The 27,985-nt window shown below is 42.2% G+C and overlaps 1 protein-coding gene across 1 annotated transcript in view; it reads left to right on the top strand.

Annotated features, from left to right (window-relative positions):
• The window catches only part of LOC309566034 (polycystin-1-like protein 3), a gene marked incomplete at its 3' end in the record, with an annotated part of 77,272 nt that overhangs the window by 16,970 nt on the left and 32,317 nt on the right, over positions 1–27,985 (top strand). Inside the window, exons 7-13 of the mRNA XM_082271057.1 lie at positions 1,915–2,098; positions 4,949–5,141; positions 5,239–5,461; positions 9,291–9,390; positions 10,890–11,033; positions 17,444–17,629; positions 23,567–23,849. Coding sequence (XP_082127183.1) covers positions 1,915–2,098; positions 4,949–5,141; positions 5,239–5,461; positions 9,291–9,390; positions 10,890–11,033; positions 17,444–17,629; positions 23,567–23,849 — 1,313 coding nt within the window. The remainder of the gene's footprint in view (positions 1–1,914; positions 2,099–4,948; positions 5,142–5,238; positions 5,462–9,290; positions 9,391–10,889; positions 11,034–17,443; positions 17,630–23,566; positions 23,850–27,985) is intronic.

The raw sequence follows: 27,985 nt of genomic DNA, 5'->3' as shown, positions 1-27,985 counted from the left end.
GCCTCTTTTAACCACTTTACCACCGGAGGATTTTCCTGCTTTACGTCTGGGCCACTTTTTGCAACTTGGCACTGCGCGAATTTAACTGACAATTGCGCGGTCATGCAACCCTGTACCCAAATGAAATTTACGTCCTTTTTTTCCCACAAACAGAGCTTCCTTTTGGCGGTATTTGATCACCTCTGCGCTTTTCATTTTTTGCGATATTAATAAAAAAAGAGCGAAAATTTTGCAAAAAAATTGACATTTTCTATTTTGACAGTTAAAAAATATCCAATATATTCAATTTTTGTCATATATTTAGGCCAAAATGTATTTAGCTACATGTCTTTGATAAAAAAAATTCTCAATGAGCGTATTTTTAACCACTTTAAAACCGGAAGATTTTACCCCATTCCTGACCAGGCCATATTTTGCGATTCGGCACTGCGTTACTTTAACGGACAATTGCGCGGTCGTGCGACGCTGTACCCAAATTAATTTATGTCCTTTTTTTCCCCTCAAATAGAGCTTTCGTTTGGTGGTATTTGATCACCTGTGCGATTTTTCATTTTTGAAAAAAAAGAGCGACAATTTTGAAAAAAAACACAATATTTTTCACATTCTGATATATAACATTCCCAATAAAAAATTTAAAAATCAAAATTTTTAACATTTTAGGCCAATTTGTTTTCTGCTACATATTTTTGGTAAAAAAAATCACAATAAGCGTATTTTGATTGGTTTGCGCAAAAGTTATTGCGTTTACTAACTACTGGAAAGATTTGTCATTTTTATTGTTTATTTTTTTTTACTAGTAATGGCGGCGATCTGCGATTTCTTTTTTTTTTTTTGCGGGACTGCGACATTGCGGCGGACCCCTAACTGACATTTTTGACACTTTTGGGGGTACCAGTGACATTACTACAGTAATCAGTGCTATAAATATGCACTGTTACTGTAATAATGACACTGGCAGGGAAGGGGTTAACTTTATTGGTGATCAAGGGGTTATGCCTCATGCTTACTGACGTGTGTGGAGGGAGGGGATTGTGTGACACAGATCGCAGTCTCTGCTATGCTGAATCCTGTGATCTGTGACTGTCTGTCACATAGGAGATCCGCCCGCTTTGTTTACACAAGCGGGCGGATTTCCTCATTCTTTCCCCGATGATTGGGGAAGAGCAGCGGTGATCACCGCCTCTCCTCCCCTGGCCCGACTCCCGCTGTGTCTGAATACAGCGGGAGCGAGCCTTCGGTGGCGCGCGCGCGCCGCCGAGATGGGGCGGGATCCAGCGACGTAGGTCTACGTCGCTGGACGATAACGAGCCACTTTGCCGCAGTACCCTCAACGTGAGCGGTCGGCAAGTGGTTAATCATCAACCATGTGAGTTGCTAAATGTTGAACCTTCATTAAATGTAACCATATTGCTACACTTAGAGGCACTTCTCTTCCACTTAGAGGCACGTCTCTTCTTCTCTTTTATACTCTGTAGCTTCTGCTGGATCTTGCTTCTAATCCTCTTGTGGAGGCGCTATTTGTGGATGGACATTTTATGGTTACACAACCTATCACATTGCTATAATCTTTTTATATGGACTATAAGCTGAAGGACTTATGTATAAACGGTTGTGGAACGAATCATCTGAGTTTCCATTATTTCTTATGGGGAAATGTGCTTTGATATACGAGTGCTTTGGATTACAAGCATGTTTCCAGAACGAATTATGCTCGCAATCCAAGGTTTTACTGTATTGGCTAACTCAATGGATCGTCAAGTATGGCAAAGAACCCACTATTGCGTTTCGTAAGTTTGCATGTTTTTCTACTGAATTAGCTAATACTTGGTCTTACTTTAATTCCACTTATGCTTATTCATCATTTTTTTTGCCCGAATAACGTAATGTTGAACACTGAATTATTTTCTCCCCTAGGACATAAAAGGCATTGTAGATTTTCTACAGAAATACATCATCCAAGTTCTTGGTGATTGCCCAGAGGACTTGCCAACCCCAAATAGCGAATCATTTATTGAATATATGGAGGTGATTTCACATCTGATTCAGAACTATGTCTGTATGGAAGGAGTGAGTCATGACAACACTCGACGTGTGACTGGTGCGTAAGTCATACTCTTATCATGCACAGCGCACAACATTTGATAGTCTTAACTCATACTATTGTGAAGAGGTAATTTTGTAGCAGTTAGAAGGTTTAAAGAAGTGTAAGAAAAGCAGTTGTGGGTGTTTTTTTTTTTTTTTTTGTGGGTGTTTTTTTACTGGATAATTATGTGTTTTTTTCTCTTTTTGTGAGGTATAGGGTAAAGCGAGATCAGCTGTATAACTTGAGTACCTGAGCCTGTTAACAACCCTTAATATAACTTGAGTACCTGAGCCTGTTAACAACTCTTAGTATTTCCTCAACCAGATCCCTTTATTTAGTCCTGTATAGGAACCTTGGTAAACCCACCCAGACTGGTAATAGTATAGTAAAAGTATGTAGCTGGGGTGCAGCATGGTGCAGTGGCAATAATACACACAGTCCAAGTACAGTGCATAGAACTTTTATTGAAGTAATGCAAAACAGTTCACAGGGAAGACAGCACATCCGGGAACATTCATGGATTCCAAGTGTGTAGAGAGCACGTCCCAGCTAAGCTGACAGCACTTGTTAGGAGGGGCAGAACGTGGCCTGGCCTTCTTGTGCCCAAGCAAGAAGATGTACAGAGAAGTTGCAATCCCTATACGCCCCCTCCTCATCAGGAATCCTTAGCTGCCATTAGTTCTGTCACTAACAGACGGAGAACCTATCCTTACACTACCAACTTGCAAATGCGCTCCAAGTCTGGGGGCCAAGGCCCTAAATAGTCTCTGCCTGACCCAAGATGGCTGCCAGGGTCACATGGGGCAGCAGCATCTAATTGGATAGCTTTCCCAGTGACCCAGGAAACACTAAGGGAACCATGTTCCTCTTGACTTCCTCTTCAACTACAGTGCCGCTGCGGGCAAGCGCCACCTACAGTGGAGAAACCAGATTGCACCTGCCTACAGGCATATAACTACTCTGAGCAGCAAGACTTATATTCTATCCATTCTATGCAAAGCAGATAAATTTATTTTCAATAGCTTCTTTTAAGGCCTTGCCTATATCAGTTGGCTTAGTATAAGTAATGTCAAGGGCAGGGATCAGGCTTGTAGGCCAGTAGCTATAGCAGGGAAAAGGTTCATGCAGAAACAAGCAGGATAAATGCACTAGAAGGTACTGTTGGATGGTGACGCAGGCTCATCCCTGGAGCTGGGTCTAAGAACTAACCAGTCTTCACCAAAGTTTCTGATGGTGGAGATGGGGTTAGCTGACTGCTAGTGTCAGGTTGAGGTCCTCAGGATCGCCCCACCACAAGGTGAGCAAGCCGGTGTCTGATAGAAGCTTTAGCAGGTTGGGATCAAGCAGAAGCGTAGTCAGGAGGCAAGCCAAATGGTGTTGATGAGTGGTTGTGGGTTGAGATCAAATGGAAGCGTAGTCAAGGAACAAGCCAAAGGTCAGTAACGAGTGATATTGAAGATATGCATGGAGTGTAAGGAGCAAGATACTGGCTGGAGAAGAGCACCATCATCTGACAAAGAGGAAATGCAGAGACATGGCTTTAATAAGAAGTTCATGGGAGGATCAAAGAGTTCAAGGTACACCAGAAATAGGATACAAAGTAAGGCTGTCCAAAGGATAAGGCAGGAAGCTCTCCAGCATTGCAGGTGGCACAGCGAGAAGAGCCACAGCCAGTTTCAGATCCGGATTCTGATAATAAGAATACAAAGAGATTAGGTTTTGGAATAGTTAGGGCTCACTCACGCTTATGTTCAGAGGAGCTAAAGGAAAAAGAGAAGACTACGGAGATGGTAGGTAGCATATGCACCAGGAAAACAATACACAATAGATAACAATGTCCAAAGAAGGTTTCCATAAGGTCGGGCATGTTCAAAATAGAAGGTAAAAAGTTTAAAACCAACATTCTGTATGTTCCCTGCAGCTCCATTTCTATTTAAAGTATACAGTATACTAAATAAGCCCTGTCACCTTGTTTTTCATTCTCCTGTTACGGATTATGGCCACTACCTATCCATATTTAGACAAATCACTGCTTTCTAAAAATATACCGTATATAGTATAAGCCGAGGCCCCTACTTTTACCACAAAAAGATGGGAAAAATGATTGACTCGAGTATAAGCCTAGGGTGAGAATGCACCGTGGCGGGCATGGTACAGGAGAATTCAGGGTGGCAAGCATGGTACAGGAGAATGCAGGGTGGCAGGCATGGTACAGGAGAATGCAGGGTGGCTGGCATGGTACAGGAGAATTCAGGGTGGCAAGCATGGTACAGGAGAATTCAGGGTGGCAAGCATGGTACAGGAGAATGCAGGGTGGCAGGCATGGTACAGGAGAAGGCAGGGTGGCTGGCATGGTACAGGAGAATGCAGGGTGGCTGGCATGGTACAGGAGAATGCAGTGTGGCTGGCATGGTACAGGAGAATTCAGGTTGGCAAGCATGGTACAAGAGGATGCGGGGTTGCGGGCATACTAGTGCAGCTGTGTTTCACTTACCTGTTCCAGAGGCGCCTTCATTTTAAAAATGGCGCCGCTCGGCGCCGACACGTCATTGCACACGCACCGCCGCCACTCGGGAAAGCTGGTATACGTTCGGCTATTCCCGGCCTGTCCCGAGCGGTGGCTGCGCATGCGCGGTGACATGTATACGCCGGGCGGCGCCATTTTTAAATCTTGAACACGTCGGAGCGGCCGGGAACTTTTTTTTTTTTTTTTTTTTTGACTCGAGTATAAGCCGAGGGAGACATTTTCAGCACAACAAAAATGTGCTGAAAAACTCGGCTTATACTCGAGTATATACGGTAAGTAGTTTGGAGGTGTATTAATGACCTGCAAGGTAACTACTTTTCATTATGCTTCTCCTTTAGTGATCACAGCCCAGCACTGTCATTTTCTACATTATGTGTACAAAGTACTTGAAAAGCTTCAATATCAAGTTGCCTCCGTGGACCTTACATATGTTTCTAGGCCTATAGATTACATACAAGCCTCCAATATCTTGTATGACCTGAAAGAACTACTGAAAAGTCAAAACGTGTCAAGCGCACCACTTCCCAGCAGGTATCTATTAATGGTCATCCCACCAAACAAAGTTAGCTTTTCTTGTTCTTTATGCACCATGCTCCCGTTTGGTTATATCTGGTATCTCCTTCTACAGTGTGACCAACAGTTTTCCTGTCACTGTGGCTCAAAAGCGATGCTGCCGTATGCCGAAAATTTTCACTTTTCTGTGCTGGTTCTTCCTGTTTGCCATCAGCTCCTTCTCAGGTTACTACATGGTACTTATCAGCCTGGATATGACGAAGGACAAGGCCACCAGCTGGCTCATTTCTATACTCCTCTCCCTGTTGCAGAGTATTTTCTTTATACCACCACTTAAGGTATACAACTCACTTTAAGTATCTAAACCAGGGTTTCTTAGGGTTTCTCCAGAGGTGGCTAAGGGTTTCTTGAGCAATTTCTGCCTCTCAGATAAGTTCCCATTGACACCAGTGATCTTTTTACCTATCTGTAAGGGGGTAATTCTTCCCAATGACCACAAGTGTAAGGAACATTCTTCCCACTGACCATCACACTAATGTATTATGAGTTGTAAAGATAGTAATATTTAGTAGGGGTTCCCTGAGATTGGAAAGTTATTTCAAGGGTTCCTCTGTGTTGAAAAGATTGAGAAAGGCTGATTTAAACAAAAGGTGGGGTCTAAAATAATTCTGGAAATGTTGGGCCTAAATACAATGTTTATTTTTACATTACTATACAGTTTTCATGTACCTTGGTGGAGGCCAAAGTGGTCAAAGGGCTTCTGTTGCGGCTCTGATCCAGACATACCTGAATGTGGGTACAGGCATGTGAGGCTTAGGGTAGCACGGGTGCCAGGACCTGGATGGTAGGTGATGATCAGTAGAGGTGGTCTGCAGGGATGGGGGTTGATGCAGATAAGGCAGTTATGGCAAACCTTGGCACCCCAGAGGTTTTGGAACTACATTTCCCATGATGCTCACCTACACTGCTGAGTGCATGAGCATCATGGGAAATGTAGTTGCAAAACATCTGGGGTGCCAAGGTTTGCCATCACTGAGATAAGGCAACACCTCCTTAATAGCAGTGATAGACAGTCAATGCACTAATTGTGTGGGAATACCAACCAGGGCCCAAAGGCAGATCTGGTAACCAGGTTCCAAAGGAGCAGGCAGAAAGAGGTAGTCAAGAGCCAGGCCAAGGTCATACAAGACAAGCTGGGTCAAGCACAAGAGATCAAGCAGGAGCGAAGTCAAGCAGCAAGTATCAGGGTGCCAGGAAACCAGACCACACAGTAATGTAGGTAAAATAAAGCAGTTTATTGAAGCAAACAACAATAAACACACAGCAAGATAAGGAAGCGAGATCAGGAACAAGCTGGGGTCAAGTCCAGAAGCGGGTAGTCATCCAAGCCGTGGTCGAGTCCAGAAGCGGATAGTCTGCTGATGCTGCGTCACCTGCCAATGCAGGGTTGAGAGCCAGGAGAGTCGTCAGCCAAGCCAGGTCATACACAGAGGAACACAGGGAACAGAAGACTGGTAGCAGAGATGCACCTTGGAGCAAAAATGCAAGGGCAAGGACTGCAACTCATCAGGTGATATATATATATTCAGGTGAGCAGAATCATCACTGTGTGACACCCAGGCAGCAGGCAAGTGATGATGCAATCAGAGTTTATAAGAGGCAGCAGTCTGCACATTTCCAAGATTTTACAAATGTATCACATAGTATTAATGGGGGAAAAGGGTCAAGACTATGGCATCTGGATTCAGAGATTGCTGGATAGAAGGATAAGTAAAAAAAAAAAAAAAGGGAAAGGAGAAGAGTACGGGAGCAAAGGAGAAGAGGTAAGGGATCGCCCCTGAGGTCATGTAGGCCACAGCCTGCAACCCAGAAGGCATCAACAACTGATATCGTAGAGTGTCAAGGTTCGAGTAGGGAAGAATCAAAGTTTGGTGGAAGACAATGGCCCACTCAAGTTTGGTGGCTCAGATGGCATGAACAATTGATATGGTGGAGTTTTAAGCTTTGATTAGGGAAGAGTCAAAGTTTGGTGAAAAACAATGATTCTTCCAAGGTTGGTGGCTCAGATGGCATGAACAATTGATATAGTAGAGTGTCAAAGTTTGAGTGTCAACGTTTGGTGGAACACAATGGTCCACCCAAGTGGGTTGTGAGTAATTTTTTTTTCACTTCTTTTATTTATATGAAAGACAACTTCCAGGCATAATAACAGTAGGATTCTGTATAGCACACATGTTGATACAGTGTCTTGCAACATCGTAAACCATGCAGTTATGTGATTAAGATCTTTATCTAGAATAAGAGGTGTTCTACATTTGGCCAAAAGTTTTGCATAACATATGGAAAGGAAGGAAGAAGTAAAGCTAGTAAGTAGTAGAAGGAGAGAGGAAAGTGGAAGAAATCTAGAGGAGGAAGAGGATAAGTAGGGAGGATGAGGGAGGAGGGGAAGAAGGGGGGGGGGCAAGGAGGGGTGAAGGGGGGATTAGGAGGGTTGGCACTGGTAAAAATATGTCTCTCCATCAGCAATACTCTCCACCAATACTGATAGAGCTCCCCCAAACTCAACATGAGGTCTCCTTAGAATTTCAACCGTTAATTAAAGACGAGCCCTCATCAGAGAGGACAAATACATTCCACTGAGACCAGGTTTTGGTATATTGTTCGTGTTGGTGACGTGTAGAGAGAAAAAGGTTTTCCATTCTATTCATCTCTTCGGCCTTTTTGAGCCACATGCTAATGGTAGGGGCCTGTGGATTTTGGTTGTGAGTAATCTTAACCACACTAGCGGTAAACCCGAGCGTGACTCGGGGTAGGAATTTCCTGCTATTATCGTTATCCCCGAGTCACGCTCGGGGTGAATGGGCAGAGCTATGCAGACAGCACAGCGGAGTGTCTTACCTTATCCTGGCGATCCAGCGATGAGCTCTCATTGCTGTGACCGCCAGCCGAGATCTCCGCCGCTCGTCTGTCGGTAGGAGGACTTCCTAGTTCCGTTCCCTGCAGCAGCAATGCTGCATGGGAGCGGAACTAGGGAGGGAAATTAAAAAAAAAAAAAAAAACGTTGCACAAAACACAAACACATTTTATATTCTATATATATGCATATATACATATATATATATATATATATATATGCATATATATATATATATATATATATATATATATATACATATATATATATATATATATATATATATATACATATACATATATATATATATATACATATATATATATATATATATATATATATATATATATATATATATATATATATATATATATGCATATATATATATATATATATATATATATATATGTATATATATGTATATATACTGTATATACATATATGTGTATATATATACCTATATACACACACACACATATATATATATATATATATATATAAAATTATATTATTGATTCGATTATAATTCATGCGTTTTATATATATATATATACACACACACACACATATATATATATATATATATATATATATATATATATATATATATATATATATATAACGCATGAATTATAATCTAATCAATAATATAATTTTATTATATATATTATATAATAAAATTATATTATTGATTCGATTATAATTCATGCGTTTGTGTTTCAAATTTATCACATCTGGGATGTCTACTAGAGTCTTGTTTTGGTCAGGTTTAAGTCAGTAATTACTAAGAATTGTAGGCCTATAATACATAACACCAAATTTCCATGAAAAAAATTGTACCGCTTTTGGTACAGAATTCCTGACAGAATCATACCGCCAGGGAGGTTAAAGGGAGACAGTTAAGATATAAATATGGAAGCTGCATCTGTTGACTGGCTTTGACTAAGCTCCAGGGCTGCCATACTCCTATTTGTTTTGACTACTTACTGGCTAGGAACAAACAAGCAGCCAATCGAGCTACCACAGAGAACCCTTCTTTAGTTTTGCAGTGGTGGTTCAGGGAAATCTTACTGCTCTTCCCAGAGACAAATAGTAGAAAGCAGGTGGGTCATTTAACTTTAAAACTATCAAAATATAGCAAAAGATGGTTAGACTTCTACAAACGCCATGTGGATGTCATAATCTTTTCTGTATTCTGTGCTGCTACTGTTGACACTTTTCTCTGCCATTGTGTCCCCTTATTCTATATGAAGGTCTTTGCACAAACTATCATCATGTTTCGAGTGCTGAGAAGGGTCAACATTGAAGATGCAGCAGAAGAGAAGCAGTTGTATGGGATTATTGGCCTTTTAGGTTTGTATGGGTTTGGCCATGATATGTAAGGCATGATGTAAGGCATAAAACATGATATGTTTTAATGTTGAAAAATGTAAGGTAATGCACTTGGGCGTCAGAAACACGAACACAAGCTACTCACTAGGGGGGGGGGGGGGAACCTCTGGGTGAATCTAATATGGAAAAGGACCTGGGGGTCCTAGTGGACAACAGGCTTGGCAGTGGCATGCAATGCCAAGCCACTGCAAGCAAAGCCAACAGATATAAAAAATAAAAAAAATATATGTATAAAAAAAGGGGATTCACTCCAGAGATAAAGAGAATATTCTCCCACTCTACGAGACTCTGGTCCGGCCACATCTGGAGATCGTCCAGTTCCGGGCACCGGTCCTCAGGAAGGATGTGCTGGAACTGGAGAGAGTCCAGAGGTGGGCAACAAAAATAACTAGGGGAATGGAGGATCTAAGCTTTGAGGAAAGACTACAAGCATTGAACCTATTCTTTCTGGAGAAGAGACGCTTGAGAGAGGATATGATATCAATGTACAAATACTGTACTGGTGACCCTAGCGTAAGGAACAAACTTTTCAGAGAAACGGAATACAATAAGACACGTGGCCACTCACTAATACTAGAGGAAAAACAGTTTAACCTTAAAATACGTAGGGGGTTCTTCCCTGTCAGAGCAGTAAGGATGTGGAATTCTCTTCCACAAGCAGTGGTATCATCAGGGAGCATCAATAGTTTCAAAAAATTATTAGACAGTTGCCTTAAAGACCACAACGTACAGGGGTATACAATGTACAACATACAGGGGTATACAATGTACAACATACAGGGGTATACAATGTACAACATACAGGGGGTATACAATGTACAGTTTACATCAAACACACACACACATCATAGGTTGAACTGGATAGACTGATGTCTTTTTTCAACCTCACTAACTATGTAAGGCAGACCATACACGGAGCAAATTTCTTACCTATTGCTAAAGTGGAACTTCACTCTTCCAATTAACATTGATTATTTTTAATCCTCATGTTGCTAGCATTAGTAAATAGATAGTATATCATATTTACTTGTTTTAAACTTTTTTTTTTACATTTCTTCAGGTACTACCTGGTTTCATGCCTAGGAAAGTGATGCCATACGTCCTAGGAGTCTTCAGGAGGGGAGGAGGGGTTTTCACAGCTCAGCACAATTTCCTGCATGCATACTTGAGTTAAGGGCAGGAAGTAAATGCTACATTAATCATTTGCCCTTACTCAAGATGGCCAGGGCCAGAAATGCTAGCGGGTGTATTATAAAGTGATTTCTCACCAAAATAAAGCATGGAGTTATGGATGGATGAGGGAGTTTTTTTTTTGTTTGTGGCGCTTAGATGCAGTGAAGATCCACTTTAAGTTTTGGGTTAAATTCCGCTTTTAAGTATACCTCCAGCTCACCTACATTCCTATTGAATGAGAACTTAGAATAATTTATTTGTTACTTGAATTGTTTTCTCTTTTGCAGCAAGTCGTCCAGACTGGGAGCTGTCAGGGTGTAGAGACCCGACCAACCCGGTCTATTGTGCTCCACCGAACAAGAACACAACCAGCCTAAAGAAACAGAGGGTGATGGAGCGGAAACTTTACAAGTTAATTTTTGAGTTTATCGGTATGAAAACCGTTCACCATTTCTACCTTATTAAAAAATTCTTTACAAAGTATTCATATACAGTAGCTATATACTAGGAAGCCTATTCAATTACATAAAGGTAATGTATCTGGCATATAAAAGAGGTGGTGGGGTGGAACTCGAAGCAAATCCGCTTTCATGGGAAAAAAAATTGCAAAGAAAAAAAATATAGCATGTACAACTACGAGACAAGTCATATTGTAATTAAATGTTCATATAAATGACCCTTCCTTTCCTTTTTTTTTTTTTGCTTTTATTTTCTTTTTTTTTTTTTTTGTCTATAAACTTTTATTGAAAATATTTTTCAATACAAAAATACAGTATTTAGGTAAACAATTATAAATTGTGAATGAACATCTCACAAAAATTTGACATAATATAATAGTCAGTATACATTTTTCAACAATGTAGTCATTAACCTTTCCTTTTTTTTTTTTAAGTAGTAAAGTAATTTATTTTAACCACTTAAGCCCCAGAGGACTTGGCTGCTCAAAGACTAGGGCCTATTTTGTGATTCGGCACTGCGTGACTTTAACGGACAATTGCGTGGTCGTGCGATGCTATACCCAAATGAAATTGACGTGCTTTTTTTCCCACAAATAGAGCTTTCTTTTGGTGGTATTTGATCACCTGTGCTATTTTTACTTTTTGCGCTATAACCAAAAAAAGAGCGTCAATTTTGAAAAAATATTATTTTTCACATTATTTTATATGAAATTCCCCCCCAAAAAAATGTAAAAATCTAAATTTTTTTAGCATTTTAGGCCAATTTGTTTTCTGCTACATATTTTTGGTAAATAAAAATCGCAATGTGCGTATTTTTATTGGTTTGCGCAAAAGTTATTGTGTTTACTAACTAAGGGAAAGATTTATGTCATTTTTATTGTTTAACCACTTAAGCCCCGGAAGATTTTACCCCCTTCCTGACCAGGGGGTATTTTGCGATTCGGCACTGCGTGACTTTAACGGACAATTGCGCGGTCGTGCGACGCTGTACCTAAACGAATTTGACGTCCTTTTTTTCCCACAAACAGAGCTTTCTTTTGGTGGTATTTGATCACCTGTACGATTTTTTGATCATGCGCTATAAACAAAAAAAGAGCGTCAATTTTGCAAAAATAACAATATTTTTCACATTTTTTTTATATGAAATTCCCCCCCAAAAAAATGTAAAAATCTAAATTTTTTAACATTTTTGGCCAATTTGTTTTATGCTACATATGTTTGGTAAAAAAAAATCGCAAAAAGCGTATTTTGATTGGTTTGCGCAAAAGTTATTGCGTTTACTAACAAAGGGAAAGATTTTTGTCATTTTTTTTTTTTAGCGTAATGGCGGCGATCTGCGATTTTTTTTTGCGGCACTGCGACATTGCGGCAGACAGATCGGACCCTTGACTGACATTTTTGACACTTTTGGGGTTACCAGGGACATTTCTACAGTAATCAGTGCTATACATATGCACTGTTACTGTAAAATTACATTGGCAGTGAAGGGGTTAACTTTTTTTGAGAGGGAGGGGCTGTGTGTGCCCCTAGGGGCGTGATTCTAACTGTGATTGGCTGTGGCTTGAGCTGTAGAAACAGTGATCAACGGTCCTACATAGTAGAACCGTGTGATCACAGTTTCTACACAGGGGAGAATGACAGGCGGCTTGTTTACACTAGCCGCCTCACTTTCTCCCTCTCCCCCGACGATCGCCGAGTGACCGGCGGACATCGGGTCCGCCGGTCACACGCGCGGGGGGTGCGTGACCGCGCGGGAGCGGGAGCGCGCCAACGGCGGCGCGCGCTCGCTCCCCAGAGCCTCACAGGCTAGTGACGTTTATAAACGTCACTTTGCCTGTGAGGGGCTGACCGCCGCAGTATATTTACTTGCGGCGGTCGGCAAGTGGTTAATTGTACTAGTAATGGCGGCGATCTGCGAATTTTTTTTGGGCGACATTGTGGCGGACAGATCGGACCCCTGACTAACGTTTTTGACACTTTTGGGAGTACCAGTGACATTACTACAGTAATCAGTGCTATACATATGCACTGTTACTGTAAAAATGACACTGGCAGGGAAGGGGTTAATTTTACTAGAGATCAAGGGGTTAAGTGTGTCCCTAGTGGCATGATTCTAACTGTAGAGGGGCGTGGCTTTTAATGTAACCACAGAGACATACGATCCTACATAGCAGGATCGTATGATCTCTGCAGTTACACCAGGGAGAATGACAGGCGGCTTTGTTAACATCAGCCGCCTGCCTTTCTCCCTCTCTGGACTTCGGTGCCACTCGCGTGGGGACCTCCGTGAACGAGCGGGGGTGGGAGCGCACCTCCGGCAGCGCGCGCTCGCCCCCTACAGGCTCCTGGGCGAGCGATGTGGTACTACGTCACTTTGCTCAGGAGGGGCTGACCGCCGCAGTAAATGTACTTGCGGCGGTTGGCAAGTGGTTTACAAGATTTAAACAAGATGTCAGAAGAGAAAAATCTACCTAAACTTTTTAAAAACGTTTTGCAATCTTTTCTAATTATTCACCCAGCTACATGTAACAGCTACATACAAAAAGTTATAAAATAATATCGGCAGAATGCAGATTAGAATACTGCAATCACTGAGCAGCAAATGATATCACCTGTAATGTATTTCAGTTTTCTTGCAAACCTGGCCTGTTAGTGTGCCCTGAGGACCAGAGATAAGAAACACTGAGATAGACAGACACACTCACACCACTGCTTGCCTGCACATTTCTCCTCTCTGGATGAATACTCATGGATCTCTGCACTCTCCTGTTATCTCCGCCCTCATCCAGCCCCCTCCAGCTCTGCATCTCTTCTATGACTCACCCCTCCTCTCTCTGGCAAACTCTCACAAGAGTGAGAGAGAGAGCTGTGCATGATGTCATTAGCCCAGGCTAATTACCAGACAAGAAAGAGGAAGTGGGCTGTGTAAGGTATTTACTGGCAGAAAAATAATGTTTTACTATCCAAAGTTAAAATAACAAGAGGAGAGGATTTAATAGATGGAAAGATGAACAAATGACTGAGGGTCTGCTTTAACCGCTTGCCGACCGCCGCAAGTATATTTACTGCGGCAGTCTGCCCCACCTGGGCAAAGCGACGTAGTACTACGTCGCTCGTCCAGGAGCCTGTAGGGGGCGAGCGCGCCATCCCGGCCACTCGCGATCTCCCGCTGGAGAGGGAGAAAGGCAGGCGGCTGATGTAAACAAAGCCGCCTGTCATTCTCCCTGGTGTAACAGCAGAGACTATACGATCCTGCTATGTATGTCTCTGTAGTTACATCAAAAGCCACGCCCCTTGACAGTTAGAAGCACGCCCCTAGGGACACACTTAACCCCTGGATCTCTAATAAAGTTAACCCCTTCCCTGCCAGTGTCATTTTTACAGTAACAGTGCATATGTATAGCACTGATTACTGTAGCAATGTCACTGGTACCCCCAAAAGTGTCAAAAATGTCAGTCAGGGGTCCGATCTGTCCGCCGCAATGTCGCAGTCCCGCAAAAAAAAAATGCAGATCGCCGCCATTACTAGTTAAAAAAAAAAAAAACAATAAAAATGACATAAATCTTTCCCTTAGTTAGTAAACGCAATAACTTTGTGCGCAAACCAATCAAAATACGCTTATTGCGATTTTTTTTTTTACCAAAAATATGTAGCAGAAAACAAATTGTCCTAAAATGTTAAAAAAATTTTGATTTTTACATTTTTTGGGGGGGGGAATTTCATATAAAAAAAATGTGAAAAATATTGTTATTTTTTCAAAATTGACGCTTTTTTTTTGTTTATAGAGCAAAAAATAAAAATCGCACAGGTGATCAAATACCACCAAAAGAAAGCTCTATATGTAGGAAAAAAAGGACATCAATTTAATTTGGGTAAAGCGTCGCACGACCGCACAATTGTCCGTTAAAGTCACGCAGTTCCGAATCGCAAAATAGGCCCTGGTCTTTGAGCAGCAAAATCCTTAAGTGGGGCTTAAGTGGTTAAATAGATATCAATGCAAGTCGCAATAAAATTGCACAAAAAGTGCAGGAACCTTTTTAAAGTTGCTGCGACTTGAGTCGCAATGTTTTGAACGGTTCCATTGCTGCAAATGGGATTTAACTTGTCATGCGACTTTGAACTGTCAAATTGCATGACAAGTTGCACAGGTTTTAACCAAGGCTTAAAGGTACAGCGCGACACAAAAGATTTTTAGATCTTGATGGTATTGTATTTAGATACCAGTGAGTGCTGCTATTAATGTAACTTTTAATTTATTTGATTTCAAATTTTTTTATTTAATGTAGTCTCTTGAGGAAGCACAAGACTTTTTTTTTTTAACAAATTTTGGATAACACAACGTATGTTTTTATTTATCCAGGGTTTAACCTAAAGGGTCAAAAAGTGCCGTCATTCTTTAGGGCTCATGTAGATGGGCATTGTTTTTCTGTGTTCGATGTGCTTTTGGGACGCATGGTCAGCAAAATCCCATTGACTTCATAGGAGCAGTAGAAATGGCAGTTCAGAAGCTGCATTTGATCCTCTGTGCATCGCCTTTCCTTACATTTGGGTTGAACATCTTCCAGGGACTTATTAAGCTTAGGCTCAAGTCACATAATTCCCTCCCCCCTTTTCTTTCCCCTCCCCTATCTCCCCCCCTTTTTTTTTTTTTTTAATTAATTGATTTTTTTCTTAATAATTTTGCCACTATTTTTGGTCCTTCTTTGTTTAGTTATTTATTACTTATTTATCATTTATAATTTATTATTATCCATTATTTTATTTTATTATATTATAATTTTTAAATATTTTTTAAGTCTTTATTATATATTTTTTATTCTTTATTATTCTCATAACTATGTATATAATGATCTTACAGTAATCATCATTTCTATGATAGCAATCCTACGTTTTTTACTTTTATTTATATTCACGTCTTTTTATTCTTGGTTCTGTAGTACATCTTGTTCCTGCACCTCCTACCCCCCCCCCCCCCCCCCAGCCATTATTATCATCCCTTACCATTTCCTCCTTCCGGTACTACTCTCTATTTAACTTCGGACATTCCTTTCCCATGTCAGTCGGTCTGACGAAGGAGCTCTACTACGCATGCTCCGAAGCGCGTTATCGCCCCTGACGTCACTACGTTCTGTGCAGTCCATGACCGAAGCGTGCACGTCACTGTGGCTTCGGACGGAAACACCTTCCCAGTTTGGGGTCTACACTCCCACCTATCCCCCCCTGCAGCTGGACGGCTGAGGGAAACAAAGCCACAGGGTTAAGAACGGGCCCCCTGTGATGTTGCTATATGCCCCTTATACACGACCGTCTTGAAGGGTTTTATCTTCGTGTGTGAATAAATTGGTTGTCTATGCTGCACTTAGAGGCGCCTTCTCCCTTTTCTTATGCCTATTCAGGGCCGTTGATAAGGCAGTACAGTCAGTCCTCCTGTACTGGGCCCAGGCCCCAGGCCTCATCAATTCAAAAGCGGGGCCCAAGCCCCAGGCCCCATCAGTTCAAAAGGGGGGCCCAGGCACCTGCTGAGCAGGAGGGCCAGCTGTACCGTCTTATTGCAGACACTGATCCTCTTCTTCCTCCCCCTGCAGCGCTGCCTGCTTCTCCTCCCCTCCCTCCCTCTGGCTGCACTGCAAGGAGGTTAGTTCTACCACATGTGCCCCTTCCTTCTGCTGTCCGGGTCCCCCTGTGTGCCACTCTCCTCCACAGCGCTGCGGGCTTCCCTCCTCTCCCGCCTGCGGCTGCTGCAGGCACACATGGTGATGTTATTTACTGGCCATTTCCTTTCCTGAATGAACACATTAAGTGATTGGTTCCAATCACTCCTGTGTCTATTCATCAACGAAGCATAGTAAACTGTGTTTACTATGCTTCAGTTTGTGAATGAGCAGGAAGCCTCAGATCGCTTTCTATTCATTCATCCGTGCAGCAGAGGCTGATAAACCTATGTTCTCAGTCACTGTCACCTGGGAAGGGGGGGGTCCTGTCAGGTAGGCTGTATGGGGCCCCAAGATTTCTAACAGCAGCCCTGTGCCTATTAGTTGGAGTTTCTTCTACTCTCTACAAGAGCTGCCCTGTTGTCGGTGTATTACTCCCTATATGACCACGGAGGCTATCACTCGTCCATCTTAGAAGACTGATCTCCCCAACAGAAGCGCCCTATGTTTCATGTACTCATGGCCTTTCCTTAGACGCAGCCTATCCTATTGAGGTGTATTTGAGCTGCAGGCAAAGCAGGCCAAATGCAGCCTTTTCTTTTCAAGCACCGCATTTTCCATCTGAACTAAGTTGCATGCATTTGAATGGAAAACGTAGAATTCCTGTTGGCGTTTAGAACCTAACAAGTCTGCCAAGTCACCATGCCATGCTTGTTTTTCTATATTTACAGTCCACTTGATATTCCTCATCACCACGATGGTTATGGCATACAGTGACAAAGGAAACGATTACAATTTACACAGAGCAATCAGTAAAAGCTTCGACGGGGGGTCGTATTCCAAAATTGGAGCCATATCGGACTTTTACAGGTGGTCAAGAGACACTTTGTTGCCAAACCTGTACGGACAGTACCCAGGTGAGTGTGTCATGTGACCTATAGGGGGACCAATGCTGGTGTAGGGGTGCACCAACTCCCAACAACACAGGTAGCACGAGGCTTTGGAAGGTTGTTGCAGGTGCCTGGACTTTATACATTCATCAGTTTTATCTTTCTTTCCCCAATAAAAAGGATTTTCCATTATAGAGATTTGTGGATTAGTCACTAGAGGGGAAGTCCTTATCTCTATTGCTCACTGCATGACGAAAAAATTGTTTTGTATAGATTCATTAATCTAGGTATTTGGTTTCATTTCAGTTTGTATTCGGGATTCGTATTCGGAATTGGTTTTATGTCTTCATAATTTTCTTCAAATTTACCAATTTTTTTTTTTTTATTCAAAATGTTCGAATCGATAAATTTTGAATCGGTTGAATTGAAATTGCTATATTTTTTTTCGATTTGAATGTGGCAAAGGGAACAAGCAAAAGAAAAATCTTCATCGAATGATTACAATGACTCTTTAAATCATGGGTGTCCAACCTTTTGGCTTCTCTGGGCCACATTGAGTGTAGAGAAATTTTCTCGGGCCGCATATAAAATATATACTATAGTTAAGGTATATAAGTAATAAAACGCCGCCGCGTCCTCCCCAGCCCCCCAGCACTAATTTAACACAACTAGTGGATGATCCCCTCCGAGGCAGCCTCTGTGGCCGTGCCCCCGACTTGACTTCCTTCCTCCCCAGCAAAAAAAAAAAATTGTCAGGGGGCAGTGGGCCGCATTGCCTGCGGTCCTGGGCCGCATGCGGCCCCCGGCCGCAGGTTGGACATGCCTGCTTTAAATCATCTTTGGCTTAACAAGAACAGCATTATTTCGAAATGGTACTCTAATAACGCACACAGTCTTTGATTTCAGAAATATGTTTACAGTTCCAATTTGCACGGGATTTGATGTAACATTAGATTCAAATTTAAATTCGAATGTCAGAAATTCGGACGAAGTTTGTTTCTTTATTCAGAGCATTTGGCTAAACATTGTTTATACTGTAATTCGGGTTTTCGAACATATCCTAATCTCCCAAAAATGAAAAATTTGACAGAATATTTAATCAGAACGAAACGAACCGCACATGTCTATCTCTCACCGAACTGTTGAGGTATCAGCCACATAGAGAGTGTATGGTTTTCAGTGAGTTGGCAGATTTATTGACTTGCAAAAGGAGAAGGAGAGCAAAGCCCCACGTTGCACTACCATGTAGGAAGCGGAGCCGGAGTATGTAATAAGTATAACAATAGTTGAAAAGCAAAGAAAAAGTACCGTTGGGACTTTGGAGGCACATACATAAAATATTATTTTATTAGAAACATTTATAAAACAGTATATATTTCATATAATGAACATAATATTGTATAATATCAAAATACAAAACTTTATTAAAGTAATTTACTAATCAATATGGTACATTCATATCGCAAAATGTGAATTTCCAATGACCCAACAAGTTTCATTGACATTTTCCTCTTCCTCGGGAGCCAGCAATGTATACTACAATTCGAAAGGCTATACTGTATAAATATAAATATAAATAAATAATAAATAATTTATTTAATAATAAAGATAAAGATAAATATAAACAAAAAGCATAATAATAATACTAATGATTGTGCAGACAGTGCAATGTTCCAAGGTGGTTCAGGAATGAAGAAATATTAGGTTTGTATGACATAATGATGCCATTATCTATATATTTATATTGGTATATATTTTGCTCTACTTTAATAAGGGACTATTGGGAAGTCCCTTTCTCCCCCTCCCCACAGGAATTGCCATTTGAGGATTCTTTTTCTATTTGTCACCTACTAGGGATAACATTCTGGTGGGAACATTTGGTTTATTGCACTGTTTATACAATGATTCTTATTATTATTATTAATAATAATAATATCATTTTTATTATTATTATGCTTTTTGTTTAGATGGTCTTTCAAATTGTATTATACATGGCTGGCTCCTGAGAAAGTGGATAATATCCATGAAATGCGTCAGCCATTGGAAATTCACGTTTTGCAATTTGAATGTACCATTTGGATTAGTGAATGATTTTAATGATTGTATTTTGATATTCTACAATATTATGTACAGTATATGAAATATATACTGTTTCATAAATGTTTCTAATAAAATATATATTTTATGTAAACATGATGTGTCTCCACTATTGTTATGCTCAGGGATGTGGCGCTATATTTTTGCCTTTTATAGATTTTACTTTGCAGATGATACCAAGTTTTGCATTGTAATTACATTCTTACAGGATGTCTACAACTTACAAGCTGACCTCAATGCACTGTTTCATTAGGAAACTATGTGGCAAATGAGGTTTAATGTTGATAAATGCAGGGCTTTTTTTCAGCGGGAACACGGGGGAACGCAGTTCCGGCACCTCCAGGACTGACTGTATGTAATGGCAAAGGGTGCTGGGGTGTGCTGCAGGGTCTATTGATAATAACTGCTGGGGGATCTATTCTAACTGGAGGGGATATATTTTTGCAGGGGGTCTGTTGTTACTGAGATCTATTGTTGCTGCTGTGAGATCTATTGTTGCTGGGGGTGGGTCTTATGTTGCTGGGGGGTCAGTTGTTGCTGGGAAAGATCTACTGTTGAGGGAGGGGCCTATTGATGCTGGCTGTAGGGAGATCTGTTGTTGTTGCTGCTGGGAGTCTATTGTTGTTGAGGGGGAAATTTTGTTGCGGGTGGTCCATTGTTGTTAGAGGGATCTATTGTTTCTGGCTGCAGGGGATTTATTTTACTGCTTTTCTTGTTATCATTCCCAAATTCCATACACATTACTTAACACCAAAAAATTATACTTGGTTCTGTATTGTCTTAAATGGCAGTATTGGGAGGTGGGGAAGGGATGGAACCAAGGAACGGTGCTTGGAGGTGGGTAGGGGGCGGAGAAAAGAGGTACCTCTAAAAGAGGGAGTTCCTGCACCTATTCTCTGAGAAAAAAAACCCTGGATAAATGTAAAGTTATGCACTTGGGGGCTAAGAAAATGCATGCATCATACATACTAGGGGGAGTATAACTGGGGGAATCCATAGCGGAGAAGGATCTGGGGGAATCCATAGCGGAGAAAGATCTGGGTGTTCTGGTAGGTCATAAGCTTAATAATAGCATGCAATGCCAAGCTGCGCTTTCCAAAGCAAGCAAAGTCCTTTCTTGTATTAACAGAGGTATGGACTCCAGAGAGAGAGATATAATTTTGCCCCTGTACAAATCATTAGTAAGACCTCATCTGGAATATGCAGTTCAGTTTTGGGCTCCAGTTCTCAAAAAGGATATCAGGGAACTGGAGAAAGTACAGAGAAGGGCAACCAAACTGATAAGAGGCATAGAGGAGCTCAGCTATGGGGAGAGATTAGAGGAACTGAATTTATTCTCTCTTGAGAAGAGGAGATAAGGGGGGATATGATCTCCATGTATAAATACATAAGGGGGGATATGATCTCCATGTATAAATACATAAGGGGGGATATGATCTCCATGTATAAATACATAAGGGGGGATATGATCACCGTGTATAAATACATAAGGGGGGATATGATCTCCATGTATAAATACATAAGGGGGGATATGATCACCGTGTATAAATACATAAGGGGGGATATGTTTATCATGTATAAATACATAAGGGGGGATATGATCACTATGTATAAATACATAAGGGGGGATATGATCACTATGTATAAATACATAAGGGGGATATGATCACCATGTATACATACATAAGGGGGGATATGATCACTATGTATAAATACATAAGGGGGGATATGATCGCCATGTATAAATACATAAGGGGGATATGATCGCCATGTATAAATACATAAGGGGGGATATGATCACTATGTATAAATACATAAGGGGGGGATATGATCACCATGTATAAATACATAAAGGGGAATATGATCACTATGTATAAATACATAAGGGGGATATGATCACCATGTATACATACATAAGGGGGGATATGATCACTATGTATAAATACATAAGGGGGGGATATGATCACTATGTATAAATACATAAAGGGGGATATGATCACTATGTATAAATACATAAGGGGGATATGAACTCCATGTATAAATACATAAGGGGGGATATGATCACTATGTATAAATATATAAGGGGGGATATGATCACTATGTATAAATACATAAGGGGGATATGATCACCATGTATACATACATAAGGGGGGATATGATCACTATGTATAAATACATAAGGGGGATATGATCGCCATGTATAAATACATAAGGGGGGGATATGATCACTATGTATAAGTACATAAGGGGGGGATATGATCACCATGTATAAATACATAAAGGGGGATATGATCACTATGTATAAATACATAAGGGGGGATATGATCACTATGTATAAATACATAAGGGGGGATATGATCACTATGTATAAATACATAAGGGGGATATGATCACCATGTATACATACATAAGGGGGGATATGATCACTATGTATAAATACATAAGGGGGATATGAACTCCATGTATAAATACATAAGGGGGGATATGATCACTATGTATAAATACATAAGGGGGATATGAACTCCATGTATAAATACATAAGGGGGGATATGATCGCCATGTATAAATACATAAGGGGGGATATGATCACCATGTATAAATACATAAGGGGGGATATGATCTCCTTGTATAAATACATAAGGGGGGGTATGATCACCATGTATAAATACATAAGGGGGATATGATCACCATGTATACATACATAAGGGGGGGATATGATCTCCATGTATAAATACATAAGGGGGATATGATCTCCATGTATAAATACATAAAGGGGATATGATCTCCATGTATAAATACATAAGGGGGGATATGATCGCCATGTATAAATACATAAGGGGGATATGATCGCCATGTATAAATACATAAGGGGGGATATGATCACTATGTATAAGTACATAAGGGGGGGATATGATCACCATGTATAAATACATAAAGGGGGATATGATCACTATGTATAAATACATAAAGGGGGATATGATCACTATGTATAAATACATAAGGGGGATATGATCACCATGTATAAATACATAAGGGGGGATATGAACACCATGTATGAATACATAAGGGGGTATATGATCACCATGTATAAATACATAAGGGGGGATATGATCTCCATGTATAAATACATAAGTGGGGATATGATCTCCATGTATAAATACATAAGGGGGGATATGATCTCCATGTATAAATACATAAGGGGGGATATGATCTCCATGTATAAATACATAAGGGGTCCATATAGTAAACTTGGTGTTGAGTTATTCACTTTAAGGTCATTACAGAGGACAAGGGGGCACTCTTTACGTCTAGAGGAAAACAGATTTCTTTCTCCAAATACGGAAAGGTTTCTTCAGAGTAAGAGCTGTGAAAATGTGGAATAGACTCCCTCCAGAGGTGGTTCTGGCCAGCTCACAAGATTGCTTTAAAAAAGGCCTGGATTCTTTCCTGTGTGTACATAATATAACTGGGTACTAATATTTATAGGTAAAGTTGATCCAGGGAATATCGGATTGCCTCTCGGGGGATCAGGAAGGAATTTTTTCCCCTGCTGGAGCAAACCAGATCATGCTTTGCTGGGGTTTTTGCCTTCCTCTGGATCAACTGCGGGTATAGTATTGTGTATATGGGATTGTATGGTTGGGTTTTCAATACTGTTTTTTGTTTTTTTATTGGTTGAGCCAGATGTCTTTTTTTCAACCTGACTAACTATGTAACTATGTTTTTAATAAATATGGTGGCCTTTGTACGCATATAAATTCACAAATAAACAGGGTATTAAAAACCAGCTTGTGAGGAGGTTGGGACATTTGACTATTCCTCTGCCTACATTCTTCATGATTTTCCTGTTCTTTTGCTTTGCTCCAGGCTTTATTACAGATGGGAACTGCTTCCTCTTGGGCAGCCCCCGAATCCGGCAGCTGAGGAGGGTCCCTAACAGTGCTGGAAATTATATCCTCTATGACTCGGAGGACACCAGCAGCTACAGTCCTCAGTGGAGCACTGTCCGCAGCAATGGCACTTCAAAGGACATGTGGTCATACTACTCGGAAGAGGAGCTTGGAGGGTATCCTGTCTGGGCACAGCAAGGTTACTACTCTGGAGGCGGCTATGTGTCAGAGCTAGGCCTGAACCGTACATCTGCAGTCAGGTATGACATGGATACATGCTGTATGCATCTAAACCACAGGGGAATACATAGCTGTTTTGCTTTGTAACTTTTAGGTCACTTTGCAGTAAAGCATGGAAGCAGAAAGCCATGTAGTATAATAATGTGCTTACTAAACAAGAATGCTGTACATACAAACTATTTACAATTGTAGCAAAACAATGCAAGACATACAGAGTATTACAAATATGCATACAACACACATGCACATGCTAACCTTTCTAGCAAATGAGCATTGACAATGGCCTAAATGTTTATAGGGATACACTAAAACAAAGTCACTTAGCTTGGGTTATAGCAGCTTCACGATCTCTGTAGGCAACCAGGACTCTAGGCTATTCAAGCGATTGCAGAAATCGAGATATCTCGTAGTGTAAATTTAGTGTCATCCTAAGGTGAAGTCTCCTCTGGCACAGACTTTCCTTCTTAGTTCTCCTTGTTGTTGTGAAGCACCCCTTTCAACTTACACTGCTGGCCTTTTATTTAGAAAGTTTGGGTAGCCATTCCCACATAGGCTGATCCCTTTACATCTTCCTTTCTACATCAGTTTCTATGAAAGAAACATTTTCAAACTTAAACTCTAGATTGCAGTGTAGTATCATACATGCCATAGGTCAAATATGTCAAAAGGTCAAGCTATTGTTAACTTTTATAGACATAGCCTGGGTGCATTGTTTGACTATAACTCCCCTACAATAATGGGAGCAGCTAAAGTGTGTACATAAACTAATTTACATTTGTCCAGTATAAAACAATAGTATCTATTTTCCTATTGTAGTAGAGGACAGCATGTGCAAACATTAAAGTTAAAGGCATAGTTCACAGTTGTAGTTCGTGCACCAACATTAAAATAATAAAAATTGTGCGTTTATTAAGATTCAGGCCTACAGAGCAACTGCAAACAGTGTGCCACAGGCACAATGCAGAGACTCCTGCGTTGTTTAACTCAAGCCGCAGGTCTATACGGAGGTACGGATCTTCTGTTATGGGGCTGGAGAAAGTGCAGAATGGACTACAATTGCGATGACGTTACTGCCCTGCTGCTGGTGCTCTGTGCTGAATCCCAGCTGCCACGGTGCCAGATGGGACTTGTAGTATTTTCACAGATCAATTACAATGCATGGTTGATGGGGTTGTGGGGGCAGTGCTACACACAGCATGTCTGAATTTAAATAATGACAGCCGCCTATTACCAAAAGAACCAGGTAGAGAGGCTTGAAACTTCCTGTGTATTTCCTCTTGGCTTAATGTCCACGCTAGGTGCTGATCCCAGAAAAGAGAATGCCCCACTCCACATGAAAGCCAAAGTGTAAAGATGGCTGGACTCTAATGACGTCAACCATTGAAGTTTATTCTAAATCCACCAGCTCCTGCACAGTCCCCACCCTTGGCCAGGCCTCTGATGCGTTTCACTTGGACTGGGCTTAATCGTAAAGGTCTGCGATCAAGCCCAATCTGGGAGAAATGAGTCAATGGGGCCTGGCCAGGGGCGTGGACTGTGCAGGAGCTTGTGGATTTGGAATGAGCTTGCATGGTTGATGTCATTAGAGTGCAGCCCTGATCTTTACACAATGACAGCCACCTCTCCTTTGGGGGGGAACCCCTGGGGGAATCAAAAATGGAGAAATATCCGGGAGTCTTAGTGGAAAATAGACTTAGCAATAGCATGCAATGTCAAGCTGCAGCTGCCAAAGCAGGCAGAATATTAGCTTGCATAAAGAAGGGAATGTATTCCAGAGATAAAACTATAATCCTACCACTTTACAAAACTCTGGTCCAAACACATATGGAGTATTCTGTCCAGTTCTGGTCGCCAGTCCTCAGGAGGGATGTGATGGAGCTGGATAGAGTCCAGAAGAGAGCAACTAAACTGATTAGGGGATTGGAGGATCTTAATTAGGAAGAGCGCTTACAAGCACTTGATTTATTCTCCCTGGAAAGGAGATGCCTGAGAGATGACATGAAAGCAGTGGCGTAACTAGAACCTTCAGGGCCCCGATGCAAGAAACCATAAAGGGCCCCCCGGACGGGGCCCTTCCCTCCCAGCCTGGTGGCGGAACGCCAGGGCCAGTCGCAAGTGCAATGTTTGTGCCCCCTTTCAATGCAGACTGACCACAGCGTGCCCCCTTTCAATGCAGAGTGACCACAGCGTGCCCCCTTTCAATGCAGAGTGACCACAGCATGCCCCCTTTCAATGCAGACTGACAACAGCGTGCCCCCATCTATGCAGAGTGACCACAGCATGCCCTCTTTCAATGCAGACTGACCACAGCGTGCCCTCTTTCAATGCAGACTGACCACAGCGTGCCCCCATCAATGCAGATTGACCACAGTGTGCCCCCTTTCAATGCAGACTGACCACAGCGTGCCCCCTTTCAATGCAAACTGACCACAGCGTGCCCCCTTTCAATGCAGACTGACCACAGCATGCCCCCATCAATGCAGAGTGACCACAGCGTGCCCCCTTTCAATGCAGACTGACCACAGTGTGCCCCCTTTCAATGCAGACTGACCAGAGCGTGCCCCCATCAATGCAGAGTGACCACAGCGTGCCCCCTTTCAATGCAGAGTGACCACAGCATGCCCCCTTTCAATGCAGACTGACAACAGCGTGCCCCCATCTATGCAGAGTGACCACAGCATGCCCTCTTTCAATGCAGACTGACCACAGCGTGCCCTCTTTCGATGCAGACTGACCACAGCAAGGCCCCATCAATGCAGATTGACCACAGTGTGCCCCCTTTCAATGCAGACTGACCACAGCGTGCCCCCTTTCAATGCAAACTGACCACAGCGTGCCCCCTTTCAATGCAGACTGACCACAGCATGCCCCCATCAATGCAGAGTGACCACAGCGTGCCCCCTTTCAATGCAGACTGACCACAGTGTGCCCCCTTTCAATGCAGACTGACCAGAGCGTGCCCCCATCAATGCAGAGTGACCAATGCGTGCCCCCTTTCAATGCAGACTGAACACAGTGTGCCCCCTTTCAATGCAGACTGACCACTGCGTGCCCCCTTTCAATGCAGAGTGACCACTGTGTGCCCCCTTTCAATGCAGACTGACCACTGCGTGCCCCCTTTCAATGCAGACTGACCAAAGCATGCCCCCTTTTAATGCAGACTGATCACAGCGTGCCCCCTTTCAATGCAGACTGACCACAGCGTGCCCCCTTTCAATGCAGACTGACCACAGCGTGCCCCATTTCAATGCAAACTGACCACAGCGTGCCCCCTTTCAATGCAGACTGACCACAGCGTCCCCCTTTCAATGCAGACTGACCACTGCGTGCCCCCTTTCAATGCAAACTGACCACAGCGTGCCCCCTTTCAATGCAGACTGACCACTGCGTGCCCCCTTTCAATGCAAACTGACCACAGCGTGCCCCCTTTCAATGCAGACTGACTACTGCGTGCCCCCTTTCAATGCAGACTGACCACAGCGTGCCCCCTTTCAATGCAGAGAGACCACAGCGTGCCCCCTTTCAATGCAGACTGACCACAGCGTGCCCCCTTTCAATGCAGAAAGCCAGTGCACTTACCTGCAGCGGCGGCTTCTCCTCGAGTCCTCCCGCCTCCTCCTCGACCAATGGCATGTGTTTGCCTTTCGTCCAAGACCCAATCAGGAAGCGGGTCTTGGACCCGCTTCCTGATTGGTTAGGAGGAGGATCTGTGTGACAATAGTGAATTTTCATTCGCTATTGTCACACAAATGGGTGGGCCCGGGGCGCACTGCTCTGCATCCCGGGTCCACCCTTTTCTGAAGCTTTTCTGTGACTCACACTGTCAGGGCGGAGCCATTGGCTCCTTCTGACAGCTCCACTGGCATACACAGGCTCAGCGGCATGGGGGGGGGGGGGGGACGGACGCAATGATTGTGCGGGCCGCAGGTTCCCCACCCCTGCATTAGGGGGTTAAAGCAGGCGGTGAGGAAGCACACACACATAAACGCACATGTACACACATACACACACATATACATACTCATATATAAGCACATATACACACACACATACTCATATATAAGCACATATACACACACACACACACTCATATATAAGCACATACACACACACGTATATATAAAAGCATACACTTCCCAGTTGATGTGTCCCACAA

Source organism: Pelophylax lessonae, assembly GCF_965119305.1.
Source record: "Pelophylax lessonae genome assembly, chromosome: 10".
Lineage (NCBI taxonomy): Eukaryota > Metazoa > Chordata > Amphibia > Anura > Ranidae > Pelophylax > Pelophylax lessonae.
Note: the sequence above shows the minus strand (reverse complement) of the source record. Positions and strands in the feature narration are given on the sequence as shown.